Genomic DNA, 22,585 nt, shown 5'->3' on the forward strand with positions numbered 1-22,585 from the left:
AAGGGCTTTAATGAGTAGAGGGCTTTGTAGCTCTACAAGTTAATGCATTTACTGACTTTTAAAATTCATTATGACTTGGGGGGCTGGTGAAATGAGCTGTCGGGAATCTGAATCCTCCGTGGGGAGTTCTGTAGAGGACTGGCGGGGCTGGTGTCTGCAAAACTAAAGACAAAGCCAGCTGAAAGGTTGCTTTCCTCCGGTGGATCTCAGGCACGATGCTGTTTTCTTGGATGGTGACCCCTGCAGTCGTTCTGGGCCACCAGTGTTGCTGGTCCTTGTGCTTTACCAGCAAACCGTTGTGCACAGCGCTTGGGCCCTTGTCGTCTGGAGGCATTATTCCTGTTGGTGACATTTTACAGGCTATGCACATTCTTTATCTATGGGCTTTCACTTTGTAAAATCTAACGCTTGGAAACGGCTGCGATGGGACAAGGGCAAATGCAGTCTTTTGTGGGACTGGTCGACCTTTGCCAAAGCCCAGAGTACTGTGTGCACGTGATCGTGAAGATTCCCTGCAGCCAGAGTGTGTGCATATTCTTGTTTCTCACCTCCAGCTCCCCAGGCAGAGAATCGAGGGTGCATTTTTCAGTGCAATGCAGTGAATGAAAAACGGGTAAGCTTCCTGGCTCCGAGTTTCGTGTTTGCATCAGTTTGACTGTCCATCTGCCTTACGGCAGTGATGGACCAGTGGTTCTCAAAGGGGGGGGTCCCTGGGACTCTTTCAGGATCTGCACAAAGTCAAACCTATTTTGTCATAATGCTCAGACATTATTAAAGGCATGATGAAAGGCAAAAGGCTTTTTCACCATGTGAAGAGCAGTGGCGAGGAAAACGGCTGACGCCGTCACCGTCATGAAAGCGGGGGTAGCCATCTGCACCGATGGATTATGCACCATCACCCACTTCTAGTTAGAAAAAAAAAGAGCCAGTTTTTCACTTAAGAATGTCCTCGATGAAGCCTAAAAATGATAAATTTTTATCAAATATTAACCTCTGAATACATGTGTCTTTTTAATGTTCTGGGTGATGAAACAGGAAGTATGTATCAGCTTTTTCTGCTGCCTCTGAATGAGGGATGGGGGTTACCTTGAGCAAAGGCCCTGGTGCAGCGTTGGGGTTGCAGACTGAACCAGCCATGTCTTAACAGCTTTTTTTATCTGAAGGACTGATAACCCAACTGTGGTTACTCAGACTTGGGTATTTGGCAGTCATTTTCTTAAAAATGACTCAGTTGAGTGAGTCACTTCAAGAAAAACAAAGGGCAGTATCTATTGCCAGTGATATCATTTACATTTTAAAGCAAAAATTAGAATCTGGTTAAGCCACCAGGAGGTGGACAGCTTCCCCTTACATCCTTCCCTGATGAGATCAGTGGTTGTGTTAACAAATGTGAATTTTTTGTGGGGGGGGGATGCTATGTAATGAAATGGTTCAACATTTGCGAGAGCTGCATCACTCAGTGAACCGATATTTTTCAGATGACTAATACGTGGCATCACAGAATCATGCATAGATAACAGATCCATCAAAGTGCAAGATAGACCTATGGATTAGAATATATCAGGGTATGATATAATTTCAGGTTCCATATTGCAACTAACCTTTAAGAAGCTACCATTTATTGAGTTTTGGTGTCACGGCCAAGAATAATACCCATAATGATCTGAAAAGGCTCCTTAAAGGCCCGTATTAAAATATTCCTCCCCTTTTCCAACTACCTATCAGCAAGAAGCAGGATTTTCGTTATACACTTCAGCCAAAGCAACATACGGAAACAGATTGAATAGAGCAGCAGATATAAGACTCCACCTGCCTTCTGTTAAGCCAGACGTAAAAGAAAGCTTTTCCCTGCTGAAGCAAGTTTATCCTCCATGATTTCCCCCCCTTTCCCTAACCTCTCAGTTTTAAATGTCACCTTTGTCTGTAAAACCTGTGGCCCTCCCAAACTGGTACAGATGTGTTCACTGCTGTATCAGTTATTTTTGCTACATAACAAATCACATCAAACATAGTGCCTTAAGACAGCCATTTATCATTTATTCTTTGTGTTGTCTGGGCATTTCTGGCCGGGGTCAGCTCAGCGGGGCTGGGTAGCCCAGCGTGGCTTTGCTTACGTGCTGGGGCCTCGGCTGGGATGGCTGGGACAGTTGGTGTCTCTCTCCCTGTGGTCTGTCGCCCTTTATTAAGCTCAGCGGCAGGAGAGAGCAGGCACCAGTGCATGAGCAGGCTGCAAGCTTCTGCCTGTGTGATGTTTGCTACTGTCTGTGGGCCCAAGCAAGTCAAGCATGGAGCTATAGCCTCTACCTCATTATGGGACGATCTTCAAGGTGGCCTTAAAAAGCAGGGATGCAGGGAGGGAGCGGTTTACTAGGTCCATTTTAATAATCCGCCACACTTACTGCTTGTCCCTCGAGATTGTAACACCTATTTATTTATTTATTTATTTATTTATTTATTTATTTTTGGCTGCGTTGGGTCTTCGTTGCTGTGCGCAGGCTTTCTCTAGTTGCGGCGAGCAGGGGCTACTTTTCCTTGTGGTGCGCGGGCTTCTCACTGCGGTGGCTTGTCTTGTTGCGGGGCACGGGCTCCTGGGGGGCTTTCTCTAGTTACAGCGAGCAGAGGCTACTCTTCCTTGCGGTGCGCGAGCTTCTCATTGCCGTGGCTTCTCTTGTTGCGGAGCACAGGCTCCAGGCGCGCGGGCTTCAGTAGTTGCGGCACGTGGGCTCAGCGGTTGTGGCTCGCGGGCTCTTGAGCGCAGGCTCAGTAGTTGTGGCTCACGGGCTTAGTTGCTCCGCGGCATGTGGGATCTTCCCGGAACAGGGCTCGAACCTGTGTCCCCTGCATTGGCAGGCAGATTCTTAACCGCTGCGCCACCAGAGAAGCCTGGGATTAACTTTTCGATGTAATGATGAGGAAACTGCGTTAAATGCATAGACCAGTTACGTTTTGGGCAGGCTTGCTAGCAGTGGTGAGAATATCCAGCAGGGTCCTGTCGAAAGATCTTTTTTTTTTTTTTTTTTTTTTCCTTGGCTCCGCCGCGCGGCAGGTGGGATTTCAGTTCCCCCGACCAGGGATTGAACCCGGGCCCTCAGCAGTGAGAGCGCAGAGTCCTAACCGCCGACTGCCGGGGAACTCCTGGAAGGATCATCTTTCATGTCAAGATTAAGTTGACCATTTACCTGTCACCCAGGAGGTCAGCCACACCAAATCTACCCTAATCCTAGGTTAGCAGTCTTTGTTTTCAGGCAGATGCTTTTCCAAATATAATAACAAGGCATTTGAAGAAAGAAATGGAGAAGTCAGCAAAAACAGTTTTGTCTTGGATGATGATGTCACAGGCAGCATCAAAAAAGCTCATAAAAGAAAGGATGAATTTGTTTTTATTGTTTCAAGTGGTGGAGGTTAGTTATTAAATTCGAATGTGAACCTGTTTTTTAATACAGCTTTAGTACTTTTTTTTTGGTGGATGATTTTTCAATAAAGTTCAGCTCAATACCTTTATTTGATTAGTTTTTGCAAATGAAAACTGTGTAGAAATAAGATAAAGGTTCATTGTTCAGCCATATCTGTGTAATGCTTTGGGATGGATTTTTGTGGAGAGACTACTTGTAGTTACGTGTTCGGAGCAGTGATGCAGTTTTTGAGTAGTTAAGCTTCATGCTGCATTATTGAACTGCCAGCTTTTGTTTTTAATTCTTTCTTCTTTATTTTGGTGAGCAGGCTTGGCTCAGGTCCATACTTAGTTAACCCTACGTAATTACCATCAAACCAGGATCAAATTTCAATTATCCCAGATTAGAAAGATTTATGGTCTTTGCTTCTTACTGCTTTTGTGATTTCATGTCGAGTCTGTATAGATAAATATAGTTTTGAGCATAAAATCCGGCCTAAAACTTGTTATTTTCTCAAACTTCATTTTTATGAAAACACAGGCTCACTCTTGATACCAGTACTGTTAATCGAAATACAATGCAACCTACAAAGATGAGCCATGGAGGTGATTTACAGTTTTCTGAGAGTCACTTTTTTTTTTTTTTTTGTGGTACGTGGGCCTCTCACTGTCGTGGCCTCTCCCGCTGCGGAGCACAGGCTCCGGATGCGCAGGCTCAGAGGCCATGGCTCACGGGCCCAGCCGCTCCGCGGCACGTGGGATCCTCCCAGACCGGGGCGCGAACCCGGTTCCCCTGCATCGGCAGGCGGGCGCGCAACCACTGCGCCACCAGGGAAGCCCCTGAGAGTCACATTTTTTAAAAGTAAGTGGAAACAAGGAAAATCCGTTTTAATAATCTGTTTTACTTAATCTACCTCCCGGAGTCAGCCAGCCTGCAAAAGATAAGGGTAAGGGTACTCTCCCCAAGACTGCCCTCACTTTTGACACCAACGGCAAGTTCAGGCCGTCCTCACAACCACCCTCAAGTTTGAGAAGTGGCTTGAAGGACTCAGAACTCACTAAGAGGTACACTCACTGTTATGGTTTATTACTGGGAAAGGATACAGACCAAAATCAGCCAAAGGAGGAGACGCAAGGGGCTGACCCTCCATCGCCCTCTCCCTGGTGCAGTCAAGACATTTTACCCTCCGGCTGTTGATCTGTGACCATCTCAACCTCCAGTTCTTGATCTGAGACCTATGCACGGAGTTTTGCCAACCCGGGAAGCTCACTGAGTTTGGTGTCCAAAGTTTACCCTGGGGCTTCGTTGCATAGACTTGATTGATTGATTGTTTGCACACGTGGTTGAATCCAGTCTTCAGGCAGATTGATACCCACTTGGCCAAAGTGCCCAATTTCCATCACATGGGTGGTCTTTCCGGCATGGCCAGCCCCTACCTAAGACTGTTAGCTGTGGCTGGCCTCACCCTAGAGAAATACATGCCCCTTAGGAATCACGTAGATTATTTCCTAGAAGCCCAGGGCAAAAGCCAGACCATCTCTTGGCCAAGGCCAAGTTCCTAACTGCACACCTACTGTATCCAAAATCTTATTATTTCAACACATGAGCAATATAAAAATGACTAAGGTGCTATTTCACATTTTTCTGGCACTCAGTCTTTGAAATTGAGTGTGCTTTGAGGAGGCACATTTCCATCCAGACCAGCTCCGCTTCAAGGACTCAATAGCCTCACGTGCCCAGGGCTGCCGTGTTGGACAGTGCAACATACCACAGATATGCACGTGGGGAGCACCCTGTTTCAAGATTTCCAAAACATATGCTCCGAAAAACAAAACAAAACAAAACAAAACAAAAAACCACATATGCTCCGATCTGGTCGTGGGAGACATATTAACAGGAAGGAGCGAAGGGGGGTTTATTTTGCGAGCTGTGGGTTAATTTCAGCCCTCTGAGAAAGCTAGGGTGCTCCTCTGGAAACATTATTTTGGGACCTACTGTATAGCACAGGGAACTATCTCAATGTTTTGTAATAACCTAAAAGGGAAAAGAATCTGGAAAAAAAATAGATATGTATGTATGTATAACTGAATCACTTTGCTGTACACCTGAAAGTAGTACAACGCCGCAAATCAACTATACTTCAATTTTTTTTAAAAAAAGGCAAAATGAGGGGAAAAAAAGAAACATTATTTTGGAGGCTGTGTTAATGATGGTCCTTCTGCCTCTGGCTGACTTTACACAAATTAGTTTGATTGGATTTCAATAAAAAGAGTTTTATTTTATCTCTTTTAATTTGAAGCGCCTTTGTTTGGGCCCGTTGTTGTTTTTTTAGTGTTGTTTATAGCAGCCTTACTTTGATGGCGTGCCTGCTGTCCCGGGGGGCTTTTTACTGGCGTCTGCCTGCTATGTAGTTAGTACTGATCATCCAGGTTCAGCATTGGTCGTGTTTTGGGATACTGCTGCTCTGTTGGTTTGTGATATTGTAACCTTGATTTGGTGTTTTTAGGAATTTGATTCACTGCACGTGTCTAACTGTGATATATGCATTGTGCAAATTTAAAACTAGTCTAAATAGAATTTTGATTTCTTGCTACAGTGTGTAATAGACATTCGGAATACAAATTTGGGCACTTCTAATTCTAGTCCATGTTTAGAATACTTTCTCTAAATTCACCAGACTTTTGCCAGAAAATGTAACTATTTCACCAATATAATTAAAAGCAAATTAGATATACACATGTCTTAATCGAAGGCTTTTCTCTCTGCAGAAGCAATGATTGTGGTTTAATTTGTCTCCACTGGGTTCAAAACCCCACAGGTCTGGGTAAAGTTTAACTGCCCTGTTCACATGCTTTTTCTAATAAGTACTCCGCTAAAAGGACTTTCTCTAAATTCAAATATTTATTTATGAACTATTTTAAAAAATCTCGCGCGTGAGTAAACACTGTTTGACACAGTTATCGAATTCAGAAAAAGCACAGTAATAACCAACATGGCACATGGATACAGTTTGTTGAGGTTAGTGCTGAGCTAAGCTTCCTGGTATTGTGACTTTTTAGTGATTTTTTTTTTTTTTTTTGGAAACTTTGAGTCCCTGCCTTCTGGGGCCTAATTTATCTACCCTGCCTTGGCACTCCTTAAAGAAAAGTAACTTTCTGGAAGCAGTTAGGCAATACCTAAAGAGTAATTTTACTTTCACTGTGTACATATACTCATCACAATTCTTTTGGAAATAGAAATACAGAAAGCAAGACAGATCTCATTGGCTGTCACATGCCCGTTCATGGCACAGGGGAGCTCAAAAGGCTGATGTAGGTGTTAGTTCTTTTCTAATCTGAATGAGCTGCCTCTCGCCTAATTGCTGAATTATGTTGTCCTTTGAATTACTGTTACTTCTTCTTCTTCCTGCATGGCCTATCGCTTTGTATTTGATCATCTCCAAAAATCACGTTGACAGCGCAGGAGCTACACAGACCACATCTTTTATTATAGTTTCTATTGTAATGTGAACTTAAAAACATTCACCCCTCTGTTTCATCTTTGGAAACCCTAGTTTGTATGCTGGCCCTCCCCACAAATATCCTGTAAGGGAAACTCCAGGGATTGGTCATATCCTAGGAAGCTAATCATTTTTAATAACTTCTATTAAGATTGGCTTCCCTCAGAGATCTCTCTCTTTTTTTTTTTTGCGGTACGCGGGCCTCCCTCTGCTGTGGCCTCTCCCGTTGCGGAGCACAGGCTCCGGACGCGCAGGCTCAGCGGCCACGGCTCACGGGCCCAGCCGCTCCGCGGCACGTGGGATCTTCCCGGACCGGGGCGCGAACCCGGTTCCCCTGCATCGGCAGGCGGACGCGCAACCGCTGCGCCACCAGGGAAGCCCTTTCAGAGATCTCTTGATGGAACTGCACGTGCTCTTTGCAGTTTGTTTCCCCATGTGAGATCCCTGGGAATTGAAAAGTCTCATCAATTTCAGAGCATAGACTCTGAGTTAACCTTTCCCATGACCTGGGGCACAAACTTTTGGAATGATCAGAAGCATTGCACTAATTCATCAGATTGCAAAGGCAGAGGACAGTAGGGGAAGCTTTTGAATAAAATCAGCAATGATTCCATGTTATTTACTCCATAGATTTCACTGTATTTTATTTTTTAATCTTCCTGGGAATTTTCTTGCTGGCATTCCTATTTCTTAAGTTGCTGGGCTAGATTACGTGTTACACATTCATCCTTTGATTTTGCCCAGGGTTGTTTTAGTTTCATCTTTATTTATAGCCTGTTTCACGTCAGATCCTGTAAAACTGTATCCCAATTCAGTTCTCAGACTTCCTCTCCATCTCATTTGTGGATTGTTTTCCTTTTCTTGAAAAATCTTTCCTTGTCTGGTTCAGTTGCAGGAATTTAGTGACAAGGTTGTCCGCCCTCCTTTTTATTTTGAACATTAGTATTATTAATTTGCCACGCCACATGGCTTGTGGGATCTTGGTTTCCGCGGCCAGGGATTGAACCTGGGCCCTGGCAGTGAAAGCACTGAGTCTTAACCACTGGACCGCTGGGGAATTCCCTGAACATTATTTTCTTCCCTTACTTAAAAACAATTTCTAAAGGAAAAGAGAAGAGGGAGAAAAGAAGAGACCCGTGTCCCCTGAAAAATGCCCAATTTCTGTGTTTTGTGATGTATTTTGAAAGCTATACACTTACAGGCCATGATTTCTTCTAAGTAATTTGTAACTATTTTAAAATGACTTTTAACAAAGCCATCATCAGAAGTTGTAAATTAATATTTTTGCCACCTGTAGAGGATGAAATTGTGCATAGATTTTAAAAGTAATATTTATTGTGGTTTCCATTTGGTAGAAAGTTTAATTTCAGAAGGTTATATTAATAAAAGAATGGGAAATCTTTTTGTTGTTGCTGTCTGTCTGGTATTCCATTATAAAAAGGCATAAATAAGCATTTGGGTCTGTTACAAAGTCACATGTATTTATAGGTGTTTATAGGGCACTGACTTTTTTTTTTTTTTTTTTTTTTTTTTGCGGTACGCGGGCCTCTCACTGTTGCGGCCTCTCCCGTTGCGGAGCACAGGCTCCGGACGTGCAGGCTCAGCGGCCATGGCTCACGGACCCAGCCGCTCGGCGGCATGTGGGATCTTCCCGGACCGGGGCACGAACCCCGTGTCCCCCGCATCGGCAGGCGGACTCTCAACCGCTGCGCCACCAGGGAAGCCCGGGCACTGACTTTTTATATTTAGTAGTGGGTCAAATTAAGTAATGGTTTCTCATAGACTTTAAAAATGGAGAAAAAAATGGAGAATCTTCCCTCTCCACCCTTCCTACACACACACACACACACACACACACACACACACACACACACACACACACGAGTCTTCTTCATTTTATGCATCAATGAGCTGATCTTCCAAGGGAAATGATATATATAAGGACTTCGACTCATGTTATTTCAAGGCAAGTGAAACAACAATAAATATTGAGCAAAGAAAGCTAATTTGTATTTAGAGCATTTTAATATAGAAAATGATTTTCCAAATCAATATAAGCCAATTGGCTTTTGCCAGATCTCTTTTCTTACAATGATTAAAAATAACTCAGATGCAGATTTCCTTTATACTGTCCCTCTATTTTCTTGATTTGCTCGGATAAGATCTTCAAATACCATTTATGACATGTTTTAAAAGTCTATATTGGACTTGATACTTACTTGTTTTGTGGGGGAGTTCAATAGATTTGGGGGAAATAATCCTCAGAGATAGGTAAAGTCAGCAGATAAACCCAGACATTTCCATATAGAGTCAACTTATTCTGTTTATAAAGTTGAGATACCCTTTTAATTAATTAACTTTTGTTTGTGCCCCAAGGAACTTTCTTGAGAGGCGCATTTGGGGTTTACATATTTCTATTTGCACGGCACAGTTCTAATGAAAATAGTAGTACGGCTGTAAGCTCCATTTTGCCTGACAGTCATGAATTGAATTTATATGGAATTATAGTGAATCTGTTTTTGTCAAACACTTGTCTTACCTTTAAAGTTAAAATGCTATCCGGGTAGATTTTTGACAGTGCTTCGATATCCTTCTTATGGACATTTTTTGAGCCAATGTTGTAGACTTAGGCCTGGTTAAAGAAGAGGCACTCTTAGCCTGCACTCCATTCCAATACAATTTTCTTCAGTTTTCTAGTGAAATTATAATTTAACAAGAAGGAATATTTTAGGGCTCTGAGCTAAACTCTGATTTCAAATGGCTGCTATTAACCATTTTTTTTTTCCATTAAGGTTAATATCTTTTTTAACTAGTAGAGAAGAGATTTTTGAAGCTCTTTTTTTGCAGGCTTGCTATTTTAAGGGCATTTTAAAACGGCCTGCATCCTGCTATGTGGCGTGTTGAGGAGGATACTCAAGACTTTTAGAGGTCTCAGGTACCTCTGATGGATAAATATAAAATGTAATGCTAAGGTCAAAAGCATAACCAAACCAAGACTTGTGTCTCTGTACCAACTTCCTTATTTTTTTTTTTTTTGGCCGTGCCGTGCACGGCGTGTGGGATCTTAGTTTCCCGACCAGGGATCGAACCCGCACCCCCTGCATTGGAAGCCTGAAGTCTTAACCACTGGGCCGCCAGGGAAGTCCCTCTGTACCATCTTCCGTTCAGCCGTCCTAGGATGGCCGGATGCTGCCTCTCCCAGAACCTTCCCATCCACCAGGCAGAGGGCAGGGTAACGCCCCCTTCTCCCCACTGAGTGTCTCTCCCTTGTCGGGACTGCCTCACCTTTAGTTTGTTTCCCAAAACATAAAGCTGATTTGAGGCTGAAGGTCAAAGTGGGTCAGCAGACCGTATGCAACACGCAGGATCCTGGTCACCTTGAGGACTGCCCGGAGCCCTTCACACACATGTAGGTAGAGAGAGCACGGAGATGCGACTTCTGTGATGGCCACTCTTTGCCTAGTTTAGTCGTTTCATGCCTGGAGCTGGTATTTAGGCCACATGGTAGAAAGATGCACCTTTTTAGACTTTATCACCAAAATGACCATATCTTTGATCACTTACGAGAAACAGCCCTCTGCACCTACTTGACCCTGCTGCCCTTTAGAGCGGATTTCTCACTCTGCCCCTGTAACATCCACCTTTGGGTCTAAACCTAATTTTAAAAATATTTATGTCACTGTTTCAAAACAAGCTTGAGAAATGGATTCTTTTTCTCTCTAGTAGTTTTGTGAAGTTCCGCCAGAAAACATCACCAGGGATAGTAAGTATATATCTGGGGACACATATCTAGATCAGTGATGCAAGTGTCACGGTGTCCCTTGATGTCAAAGAGGCTTTTGGGGAGGTCCTTACAGGTCCTTGAGACCAGTCCATTCACGTCCTGGAAGAATCTGCCCTCTGGTGCCTGTTCTCTTGTTTCCCAACATACTGGGTAACCCTCCACCTCCATCGCCATCTCCTCCTCCATCTCCTCCTCCTCCTCCATCTCCATCTCCTGCTCCATCCCCATCTCCTCCTCCATGCCCTCCTCTCCTCCATCCCCATCTCCTCCTCCATCTCCATCTCCTCCTCCATCTCCATCTCCTCCTCCATCTCTATCTTCATCTCCTCCATTTCTGTCTGCATCTCCTCCTCCATCTCCGTCTTCATCTCCATCTCCTCCTCCATCTCCATCTTCATCTCCTCCATCTCCATCTCCTCCCCCATCTCTATTTTCATCTCCTCCTCCTCCATCCCCATCTCCTCCTCCATCTCCATCTCCATCTCCTCCTCCATCTTTATCTTCATTTCCTCCTCCATTCCCATCTCCTCCTCCATCTTTATCTTCATCTCCTCCTCCATCCCCATCTCCTCCTCCATCCCCATCTCCTTCTCCATCTCCATCTCCTGCTCCATCCCCATCTCCTCCTCCATGCCCTCCTCCTCCATCCCCATCTCCTCCTCCATCTCCATCTCCTCCTCCATCTCTATCTTCATCTCCTCGATCTCCGTCTTCATCTCCTCCTCCATCTCCAGCTCCTCCTCCATCTTTATCTTCATTTCCTCCTCCATCCCCATCTCCTCCTCCATCTTTATCTTCATCTCCTCCTCCATCTCCTCCTCCATCCCCATCTCCTCTTCCACCCCCATCTTCTTCTCCATCTCCGTCTTCATCTTCTTCTCCTCACTCCCTCCTCCTCCCCGCCCCCTCCTTTCTTCTCCAAAGGTGGGGAGTGTACTGTCTCTGTTCAAGGATTTGTATCCACAGTCCACATTTCCCAAAACCTCTGCCTTCAACCTCAGCTCCTGATATGCACCTGATGGGCTGTATCCCTGGCATGTTCTCTGTCTGAGCTTCATTGCTTTTCTACTAACATAGTAACTATAAATTGGTAATCTTGCATTATGCCTGATTTAAGGGACATTTTTGTACTTCTTACCTTAGATAAGCTGTGTTTTTAATGGGCTAACCCCCATTAAAGGCAGAGGTAACTCTTTGCTCTGATAAAGTAACTAGTCTGTGAGGGGCTGTGTAGATGATTCTTTGTGCTGTTTTCCAAGAGGATATTTTTATGGCTTTCATTTTATTTCTAAACAGCAATGGGAATGGACTAGCAAACTTACTTTTTTTTCTTTCTCCCCTCTTTTCAAAAGCCACATGCTAAGGATAAGATCTATGTCCAGAGTCAAGGTAAGAAATTTAAAAAATATATATATTTGAAAAAAAAATGAGTCTTTTATCTTTTAGAGATACCTACTGAAATGAAATAACATGATATCTGGGATTTACTTGAAAATAGTAGAATGGGTACACTTTTATTATTTTTAACATTAAGATAAAAATAGTACATTATAAAAGAATAATTTAAAATGTAGAAGAATGGATAAAGAAGATGTGGCACATATATACAGTGGAATATTACTCAGCCTTGCAGCAACATGGATGGACCTAGAGATTGTCATACTGAGTGAAGTCAGACAGAGAAAGAGAGATATCGTATGATATGTGGAATCTAAAAAGAAATGATACAAATGAACTTATTTACCAAGCAGAAACAGACTCACAGACTTAGAGAACAAACTTATGGTTACCAGAGAGGAAGGGTGGGAGCAAGGGATAGTTAGAGAGTTTGGGATTGACATGTACACACTGCTCTATTTAAAATAGATAAACAACAAGGACCCACTGTAGAGCACAGGGAGCTCTGCTCAATATTCTATAACAACCTAAATGGGAAAAGAATTTGAAAAAGAATAGATAACATGTAAATGTAAAACTGAATCAGTTTGCTGTACACCTGAAACTCACTACATTGTTTTTGTTTTTTTTAAATAAATTTATTTATTTATTTATTTTTGGCTGTGTTGGGTCTTCGTTGCTGCTCGCGGGCTTTCTGTAGTTGCAGTGAACGGGGGCTCCTTTTTGTTGTGGTGCGTGGGCTTCTCATTGTGGTGGCTTTTCTTGTGGTGGAGCGTGGGCTCTAGGCGCGTGGGCTCAGTAGTTGTGGCTCACAACCTTTAGTAGCTGCGGCTCGCGGGCTCTAGAGCGCAGGCTCAGTAGTCGTGGCGTACGGGCTTAGTTGCTCCGCGGCATGTGGGATCTTCCCGGAGCAGGGCTCGAACCCGTGTCCCCTGCATTGGCAAGCGGCTTCTTAACCACCGCACCACCAGGGAAGTCCCTATCACAGCATTGTTAATCGGCTATACTCCAATATAAAATAAAAAGTTTTTAAAAATAAATAAAATGCAGATCGCAAATCACTTAACAGAAGTGCAAATACTCTATCAGTGGCATGTTTGCAAAAGGAAAAAGAAGAGCTTGTCCGTTTGAGTTGAGTTGAGTTGGGGCCCCGGAGCCCTCTGCCTCCATCTCCAGCCCTCCCTGCCCTCCCCAAGTCCTGCCCCCGTGGTGGTCTCTGACATCCTTTCCTGAGACCCTCAGTATCTCCTAAACACATCTAGTAAACCACTGACCCGCAAAATAGAGATCAGGGAAACAGTAGCTCCAAAGAACATGTAGCTGATTCTGAGCTTAGGTTTGAACCCGTGCTGAGCCCAGGGTCACGCGTACAAGTCCGCCTTATAAACATCACATTATCAAGGCTCTAAGTGGTTTCAGGGATACTTTTAGCGGCAGAATCACTCTCTTTCTTGGAGCCCCCATTGAAAAAACGATGCACTGACTCAGTATGCATAAAAGGGGTGTGTAAGTGTCAGTGCAGGCCTGGGGTTGGACCTTCCATTCCTCTGCCACAGCCCCTGGTTTATAGCCACGGAAGACGTTGGTGCTGCAGGAAAAACATGGGCTTTGACGCAGCGCGTGGGTTTGGACGCAGCCTCTGACACCTAACATTTTATATCCCGATTAACCTCGATGAACCTCGGTTTCCAGCCGGATAAACTAGAGGACTCAACCTGCTTAACAGGGATTAAGGGTTTCCAGGACCGGGTGGAACACATCCACTCACAGTCTGTGCTGGGGCAGGCGTGGAGTGGACTTTACTACGAACTTTACTAACTGTAGTTTGTATTAGTCAGTGTGAATGGCCAGCTTACAAGTGCCTTGGAGAGGCGGTTCGACGACTTAATTTACATTCCATAAAATTTCACATCTTTTCTGCTCTCGAGATAATCTGTTAAATGTTGCCTCTGGATTTTTGAAATCTTAAAACGTTCATTTTTTCAGAGAACTTTAAACTGAAAGCTGTCTGAAAGAGTGACACAGATAGCAGGAAATTATGTATGATTTAGAAGGTTGAGATGAGGAATTTTAAATACAGACATAATTTCTATGTAATTTCTTTTAGAGTTTAGTTGGGAATGTTTTGGATACCTGTCACCTATATGCATTTTTTAAGGAACTCAAGCTTTCTGTGACCTAGAGACAGTTTGGCCCAGGAATGGATGGTGGGGTTGAAAGTGATGGATCTTTTCTCCTTGGGAACTGTGGGCGAATTTTATTTTATTTTTTATTTTTGTTTTTGGCCTCACTGCGTGGCACACGGTATCTTACTTCCCCGACCCGGGATCGAACCCGGGCCCTCGGCAGTGAAAGCGCGGAGCCCTAACCACTGGACCGCCAGGGAAGTCCCCTGTGGGCTCATTTTAAACCTCACAGGCTTGGAGAGATTCATGGGAATTCGGCAAAGCCCTCAGAGCTTTAGTTCTTTATAAGAACCGAGTGTGACGGGTATTTGAATGTCAACACAAAATACCTGGTCATGTCTCAACAGCGTGAACTTTCTTTTGTTCTCTTTCCTTTGACCCAGGAATTGCAACAGTGCCGAGCACCACCTTTAACTGGAACACCTTCCTTCAGCGTTCAGGTAAGAGGTGAAACCTTCTGGTAGGATTTTGACTCAAGTGCATCTTGCCAACTTGTGTCAGTTCCTTGCTAGGTTCACATGGTTTTGAAGAAGAGGCTGTCAGGGTCGAGGAAGTGGACTCTTTGGGTAGAACAAAGCAGGGAGCAAGGCATGATTAGAACAAGCTTCGTTCCTCCCCGTTTGCCGAGGCGTCATCAGTGGTCCCATCCTGGTGAGGATGGGGATGCAGCTGAGATGCAGGAGGAAGAGTAGTGCTAGCCTCCCTGGCGCCGCTCTGCGGACAAACCTCCCAAACACCTAGCATCATGTTACGTTTGTCCTTATTAAGGATGCCAACCTCCTGTGTTCATTCGGTGTTACTTTATTAGCCACACACATAAGAAGTGACTCTTGTGGGACTTCCCTGGCGACCCAGCGGTTAGGACTTGGCGCTATCACTGATGGGGCCGGCTTCGATCCCTGGTCGGGGAACTAAGATCTTGCAAGCCGCGTGGCGTGGCCAAAAAAAAAAAAAAATGTGACCATTGTAAGATGGAGGTCAGATTAAGAAACAAACTTTTAAACCACTTGAAATCTCAGCACCAAAGAGGAACTGCTATTAGTGTTTTGATATATCTTTCGCAACAATTTTACATATATATATTAATGCTTTTCATGCATTAATATATAATATTAAATTATAGCTGTATTAACCTGTTATATATTTTTGTCTTTTAAAATCATCATGTAAATATATAAATATGTGATATTTGTACATTTATTGTAAATGCATAATATGCATGATACCTATATTATTTATATTATATATAGATTATATATAAATTATATATAATTAGGTGTGACTTTCTATTTTATGTTTAAATAATACGTATGTATAAATAATTATATATATAATGATTTTTAAAAGACAAAAGTAGAGTCAAACTGTACTTACTGCGCTAACCTTCTTTATTTATTCATTATGTTAGTAACAATAGCTAACAATAGTAACTTAGCTTTTTAAAAAATTTCTAAACTAAAGTAAAATTTACGTGGCATGAAATACAGACTTCTAGGGTAAGATTAGATGAGTCCTGACAAATGTATAAATACCCTAATCCAGACAGATCACATTTCCACTGCTCAAGAAAGTTCCCTCTTGTGCTTTTCCATATGTAATACCCATCCCTCTGTAAGGGACCCCAATTTCTATCATCATCGATTCGTTTTACCTGTTCTTGAACTTCATTTAAGTGGAGTCATACAGTAAGTACGTTTTGTGTCTGGCATCTTTTTTGCTCAACATAATGTTTTTGAGATTCATGCATATTGTGTGTATCCGTAGCTCCTCCTTTTTTATTACCGAGTCCTGTTCCATTGTATGGATGTGTCACACGTTGTTTCTCTATTCTCCTATTGATGGACTTTTGAATTGTTTTGCATTTTTACGTACTATAAATAAAACTGCTCTCTATCCACATTCTTGTACAAGGATTCTGGTGAATAGCTTGAGTGTAGGGTGGATACATGCTTAACTTTATAAAAGAACAGCCAAACAGTTTTCGAAAGTGTTGTACCATTTTACATTTCCACAGACATTGATGAGAGACCTAGTTATGGCACATCCTTGCCAACAATTGGTGTGGACAGTCTATTTAATTATAGTTATCCCAAGGGATCATGGAATGGCATTTGATTATGGTGTTGGGCATTTATGTATCGATATCTTCCTTGGTGAGGTGTCTAGCCAGGCCTTTTGCCCAAATGTTTTAGTGTGTTGTCTTTTAATTCTTGGTCTGCAGGAGGGTTTTGTGCTTTTTTTTTCCCCCTGGGTAGAAGCTGTTTGTCAGATACATATATTGTGAATGTTTTCTTCCATTCTCTGGTTTGCCTTTCCATGTTCTTAACTATGTCTTTTGAAGAGCAGAGGTTTTAAATTTTGTTGAAGTCTAGCTTATCAGTTTTTTCTTTAATAGTTAGTCCTTTTGAGTCCTGCCTAAGAAACCTTTGCCTACCCTAAGGTCGAAAAGATATTTTCCTTTTTTTTCCTCCAGAAGTTTAAGCTTTTCCATTAGGATTGTAATCCATCTGAAATTAAATTTTGTGTGTGATATTAGGAGGTAGGGATCGAAATTCATTTTTTTCTGTAAATTCCAGTATCATTGAAAATGTTTTCCATTGAATTGCTCTGGTTCCTTTGCTGCGAATCAGTTTACTGTGTGCGTTCCTTTGTGTCTGTATAAATCTACCTTTATGCCAGTATCATGCTGTCTTGTTATTGTAGATGTATGGTACGTCTAGAAATCAGATAGGGTTAGCCTATGACTTTGTTTCAGAATTGTTTTAGCTCTTCTAGGTTTTTTGCATATACATATACAAAATTTAGAATCATCTTGTCAATTTCTATGACATCTTGTTGCATTGAATCCACAGATCATTTTAGAGAGAATTGCTATCTTAACAATAATTTGTCTTAAGATCTCTGAACATGATGTATCTTTCCATTTGCTTGGGTCTTATTTATCTTCATAATGATTTGTACAGGTCTTTCATGTCTTTTAAAAATATTCTTAAGGATTTTATTATTTTTGATGTGCTATAAAGGTTTTCTTTTTAATTTCAGTTTGGAATTTTAGTTGTTGCTAGTATATAGAGATACACTTGATTTTTGTAATATATTGGCATTATATCTTGAAATATAAATTTATTGGTTCTAATTATATCATGTTTTTAATTCCTTTATTGTATTTAAAATTCTATAAATGTATCCAAATAATCCTTTTGGTTGGGAATTTAGATTTTTTAAAAACTTTTTGATATGCAGTGATGAAAGTGCTAGGATTTTAATATTCATATGTTTGCCCAATTGTTTTCTTAGGAGAAATTCCTAAAAATAGAATTGCTGGGTTAGATTATGCATTTAACCAGAGCTTTCATACATCTTACATGATGTGTAAGTGTGTCACCTTGGAAAGGTGACATCAGGGTGCATGTCCATCAGTGAAGCTATGAGGGTACCATTTTCTCTACATGTGGTGCCATTGTGTCTTCTGTGCATGGTATGATCCAAGCATAATTACGGTGTTTAAGCAAAATTTTACTGTACTGTACAATATCTTTAAGTGTAAAAAGTTTAGTTGTCCACAAATGAAGCCCATAAGTGTATGCTATTTGGGATTATAACTGCCTTACAAGGCTGATCGGCCCTGTAATTCTGGTAAAGGTACTAGAACAGCTAAAATTATCTCAGCAAATGCAATTTGAGGCCTAAGAAGTCATCTCTTTTAACCTGAAATACTTCTCTCTAAAGACGACAATGCAGGGGTACGATTAGGGGGAGTTGAAGTTTCAGGTCCTGCTGTGAATCTCAGAGAAGAGAGTGAAAATGCAAAATCAGTGCCCTGCCCTCAGCAGACAGGAGGACACCCCAGGCCTGTTTTTACCCCGAAAACTTCAGACAAAACCTCCAACACGTACTCCGTGTCAGCGTTCGCTTCCCTTGGAAAGAAGAAATTTCCAAACATTTGATAAGAAATAATTTTCCAAGTGTTTTACATCAGTCTCAGCAAGAATGGCAGAACTCTTGTCAGCATTACAAATGAACCCACACCATCCAATTGCTTTATCATGTCAGGAAGTGTAAGCTGTTATTCAGAACGAGGAGGCCCATTTTAAATGGCCTGTTGTAAGGTTATTCCATCTTCTGTATATCAGAGGTCACTGTTGTGGTGTAACCAAGATTCATAGTTTCCCAAAGGAGAGTGATTTGTCAGCAAGGTGTGTACCCTGGTGGTTGCTTGTTTCACCAGTCTTACTGTTGAGTGATTAACGGAACAGCCAGGAGATTTAAAATACTCCGCAGACAATGTCCCCTCTTGGGAATGTTGGCTTCAGTTTACTCTTAATGTGTGCGAGCAGAAGCTGTAAATGCATTCAGAATATATGGGCTCAGGGAAGCTCCGGCGGGGACTGCGGGAGCTGACTGCTGGAGAATGGCTTAAGAGTTAAGATGGAGAATTCAGCGGCGTCTCAGGGTTTTATGATCAGGTGTCTGTTCTCATTTGTACAGTCATTCATCTTTGTCAGCTTTCAGACTCCAGAGGTAGACCATCTTTCTCGCCCATCCTCTATCTCACCCTGGCCTCTGGAGCATTCTAAACCTATGATTGTGTTTTGTCACTTCCACTCTGGGCTGAGACAGTGGAAACAGAAGTTACAGTGAATTTGATGCAGGCCCTCAGTGATCAAATACTCACCCTCTGGATTCCTATGCATAGTTAACCTTGAAATCAAGGGGAGTGGGTTGGGAAGGGCCTCATTGAACACTGAATATAAATAGGCAGGTAGCGGGTTAGTCTCCAGGGTTTACAGTCACCTTCTTAAATATCTGATGTCAATTTCAGGGTTTATTCTCCTTTAAGGTATGTCTCGAGTTTCCTGAGAATGTTCAGTTATATCTCTAAGCCCAAGCTAACAAACTAACTAAGTCTCCTTAGTTTAAAACATGAAATCAGTTTTATGCCAACCAGATACCATGATCAAACAGGTCAACTAGGAACAAATAAAGAATAAAATAGATTAAAGGCACTAAGTGGCATTGTTATAATTTTTCACACGATGTTCTCATTAGCTCTTCTGATCCGAAGGTATGTGTTTAGACATCAAGTTAGTTATCTGGTCTTTGTGTTTTCAGGTACATCTTAAATGTTGTTATGATTCAGTGATCCAGGATTTTTGCTTTTAAATGCCAGTAACTAATGCATCTAGAGTAATGGTGCCTCTCAGGCCATCAAATCCCAAAACTGTGAAAACTTAAACTTGACCCGGACACACCTTCTTGGTTTTTATTTTCATTTTATTTCTATTTTCATTGTTTATTTAATTTTCTCTCTCTCTTCTTTAAAACTCAATTTGTATTTCTAAATGGAAACTCTCATATGCAAAACTCAGATGGTCATATTTTCCTTCCTCAGGCTATTCCTAGGAAAACTCACTTGTTTTTCCACATGGAAAATTCATGTCATTTGACCCCTGTATGCGTTCACAGCCCCCCAAATGAGATTTTTCAGCTAAAAGTCACTAAGTCTAATCAACAGAAGTTCTTGAATTCTCTTCTCCTTATAATCACACGTGAAAAAAAAAAAAAAGAAACCAGAAAAGACAGAGCTGCTGGAATAGAAAACGGCAAAGAAAGTGGCTTAAACGTGGATCGGGTTTCTATTCTAGAACCAGTGGATGGATGAGTCACTTAGAGGATTTGGGAGCATGGTGCTTAGTCTGTTGGGACCGCTAGGGTGCCAGACCATGAAATCAACACGTTTTGTTTTGTAGATAAAAATACCATTCTACAGGAAATGGTAATATCGGAAAGACACGTAAATGGTTGCATTTGTAAGGGATGAGTTCCAGCCTTGACTTGTGCGAATCCCAGATGTGAGAGGAAAAGTAAAGAGAAGAAAAATAAGCTTGGGGTTAAAATGAGGAAATGAAATCCACTAAAAAAATTAGGTAGATACCTGCCTCACCTCCAAACCTCTGGAGGCCAGTACGTTTTAGTTCTTTTTTAAAATCTGAGAATGAACACGGTACATTTCCCTAAAGTTGGCCAAGGCCCTGGGAGAAGCTGAAATGGAATTACTTAGAGTTGATGCATCCATGAGGTCGGGCCGGAGACCTTGGTTGTTTGGTCAGGATTTTTGAACTTCATTTCCTGAAAACGATATTGGTGTATGTGAAAAGTGCTTGTAAGCTCTCAAACCCAAATACTGTCTCTGCATTTAATTAAAAAAAATTTTTTTTTTAAATCCTAGAATAAGACAAAGCCTTTGGTTCTTTGTTTGATCCTATTCTAGTATAGGTTTCTAAGTTCCCATGACATTTGATCTCCTGCCCAGGAAGAAGAGGGGGAAAGAGGTAAGAGAATATGGGATTAACTCCGTCTCCCTGTAAGGTCTGGTAGGTCGGGGGGACCTCAAAATCATTTAGTGAACTGGGCGGCAGCGCTTTAAAAAATTGAAACGAAATAGAATAGAAAATATCAGAGTACCTTGTATGCAATAAATCTAAATGATTCTTTGAAACTGTTACCGTGTCTGTGTGTCTATATGTATAAACACATATTTCATGTGTACAGGGTTGCAGTATAGTGTGTACCTCTTACTGTAAGTCATAGTCAGAACATTCTGAAGATCAGTGTCGTACATTATGGATTATTGTCTCTCGAAGTTGGCTTTCCTAGGGATCCTGGGGTGGGGTACGTAGAGGGCCACTTTTCTCCGGCTTTACCTCACCAGAAGGCCAGCGGGTCTTCCGAACCTGCTGTTCTGAGTAGCTAACACGTGTCAAATCGAAGTCAAGCAACAAAGTAGGTTTCCCACATCTACACTTGTCACAAAGCAAAAATAAAGAATTAAGTGCAGCCTTTTTACCGAGACGTCACATCGGTTCTTAAAATAGGGCTTTCTTTGGATGCCACCTCTGGATGCCGTCTTTGTGTTTGTTTTGTTTTTGTATTTACTTTTTTTCAATTTGGTGATACAGTTTCTTTGATTTCCCCTCTTTTTGGTACTTCCATGATTCTCCTTCTGCCTTTGTTTCACTCCTTTTATATAGTTGAATGGATATTCCATGTATTTACATCATGATGACATAAGGGATGTTGTATCCTTCTCACTGTATCACACCTGGAGACACAACATCACCTTCTTCCATTACTGGTGATTTTTTAAAAAATATATCAACTCTGTGTGGGGGGGGGGTAGGGGTGGGGGGGTGGGTGTGTAAATAAAGCCATGTGTGCTGGGTTAAGGTTTCCTCCCTTAGTTAAGTGGGTGTCTTTCCCGGTTTCCCCATGTCCAGGTGTTACATTTCCTTTGTGATCAATAAGTTATTTTTGAGAAGGCACTTGTAATTTCTGTCCTCATCCAACTTGCCCTTACCAGGTTTAGCATGCATGGATGGTTCTTGCCTAACTATGTAGGTTTTGACTGTTTTTCACACCTGACCTTCCTTTCCTTAATGGTGTTCTTCCATTTGTATCATTTTTTAAAATTTATTTATTTTTTATTATTTCTATTTTATTTTTTTATGGCCGCACCACTCAGCACACAGGATCCTAGTTCCCTGACCGGGGATTGAACCTGTGCCCCCTGCAGTGGAAGCGTGCAGTCTTAACCACCGGACTGCCAGGGAAGTCCCCTGCATCATTTACTAAAGAGAAGAGCTTGTCTCCTGACCCCAGATTCAAATGCCCGACCTCAAATTCTTCTGATCTCAAATTCAAATTCTGGACATAGCCTCTAGCTTAAACTTTTGGTCAAAGAAGTATTCACTAAGGTCTGTATTTCTAAGGTTAGTTTCAATACTGAAAATATAGGGAAAATATATAACAAAAAAACCCTCAACATATCTCAATGAAATTGTCAACAGTTAATTCAGAGACTGTAATAATGGTTTAAGGCTTTTCTAAGAGGACATCTGAATCTTAACATTTCAGTAAAGACTTTCTCCAGTGCTGGTTATGTATTATTATTATTATTATTATTAGCTTTTGTGGTTGTGTCAGAGTGCTGTCAATATATCTTACTACATTCATTCTAGTTATATTACTACTCAAGACTTAAAGCACAGAAGGAATGAAATTATTTGCATTAAGAATTGGATGAATGAAATGAATGAATGAAAACCCTCTCCTTGCCTGATTTTATGTCCAATTGCATATGTTTGGAAAGGGTGAAGTTTTAGGCTAGCTTGGGTTAATAGTAATAATTTCTTTTTTTTTTTTTTTTTTTTTTTTTTTTTTGCGGTACGCGGGCCTCTCACTGTTGTGGCCTCTCCCGTTGCGGAGCACAGGCTCCGGACGCGCAGGCTCAGCGGCCACGGCTCACGGGCCCAGCCGCTCCGCGGCA

At 41.9% G+C, this 22,585-nt stretch overlaps 1 protein-coding gene across 20 annotated transcripts in view; it reads left to right on the forward strand.

The window, feature by feature from the left end:
• GLT1D1 (glycosyltransferase 1 domain containing 1) overlaps window positions 1-22,585 on the forward strand; it is a 189,781-nt gene that overhangs the window by 39,642 nt on the left and 127,554 nt on the right. For 19 of the 20 annotated variants that reach the window (XM_028480466.2, XM_028480462.2, XM_055080567.1 and 16 more), the window contains 3 exons: window positions 6,629-6,703; window positions 12,028-12,064; window positions 14,643-14,699. In XM_028480466.2, the coding sequence (XP_028336267.1) occupies window positions 6,629-6,703; window positions 12,028-12,064; window positions 14,643-14,699 (169 nt within the window). The remainder of the gene's footprint in view (window positions 1-6,628; window positions 6,704-12,027; window positions 12,065-14,642; window positions 14,700-22,585) is intronic. The other variant, XM_024120635.3, reaches the window with a different exon arrangement.

This window comes from Physeter macrocephalus, chromosome 19, assembly GCF_002837175.3.
Source record: "Physeter macrocephalus isolate SW-GA chromosome 19, ASM283717v5, whole genome shotgun sequence".
Taxonomy (NCBI): domain Eukaryota; kingdom Metazoa; phylum Chordata; class Mammalia; order Artiodactyla; family Physeteridae; genus Physeter; species Physeter macrocephalus.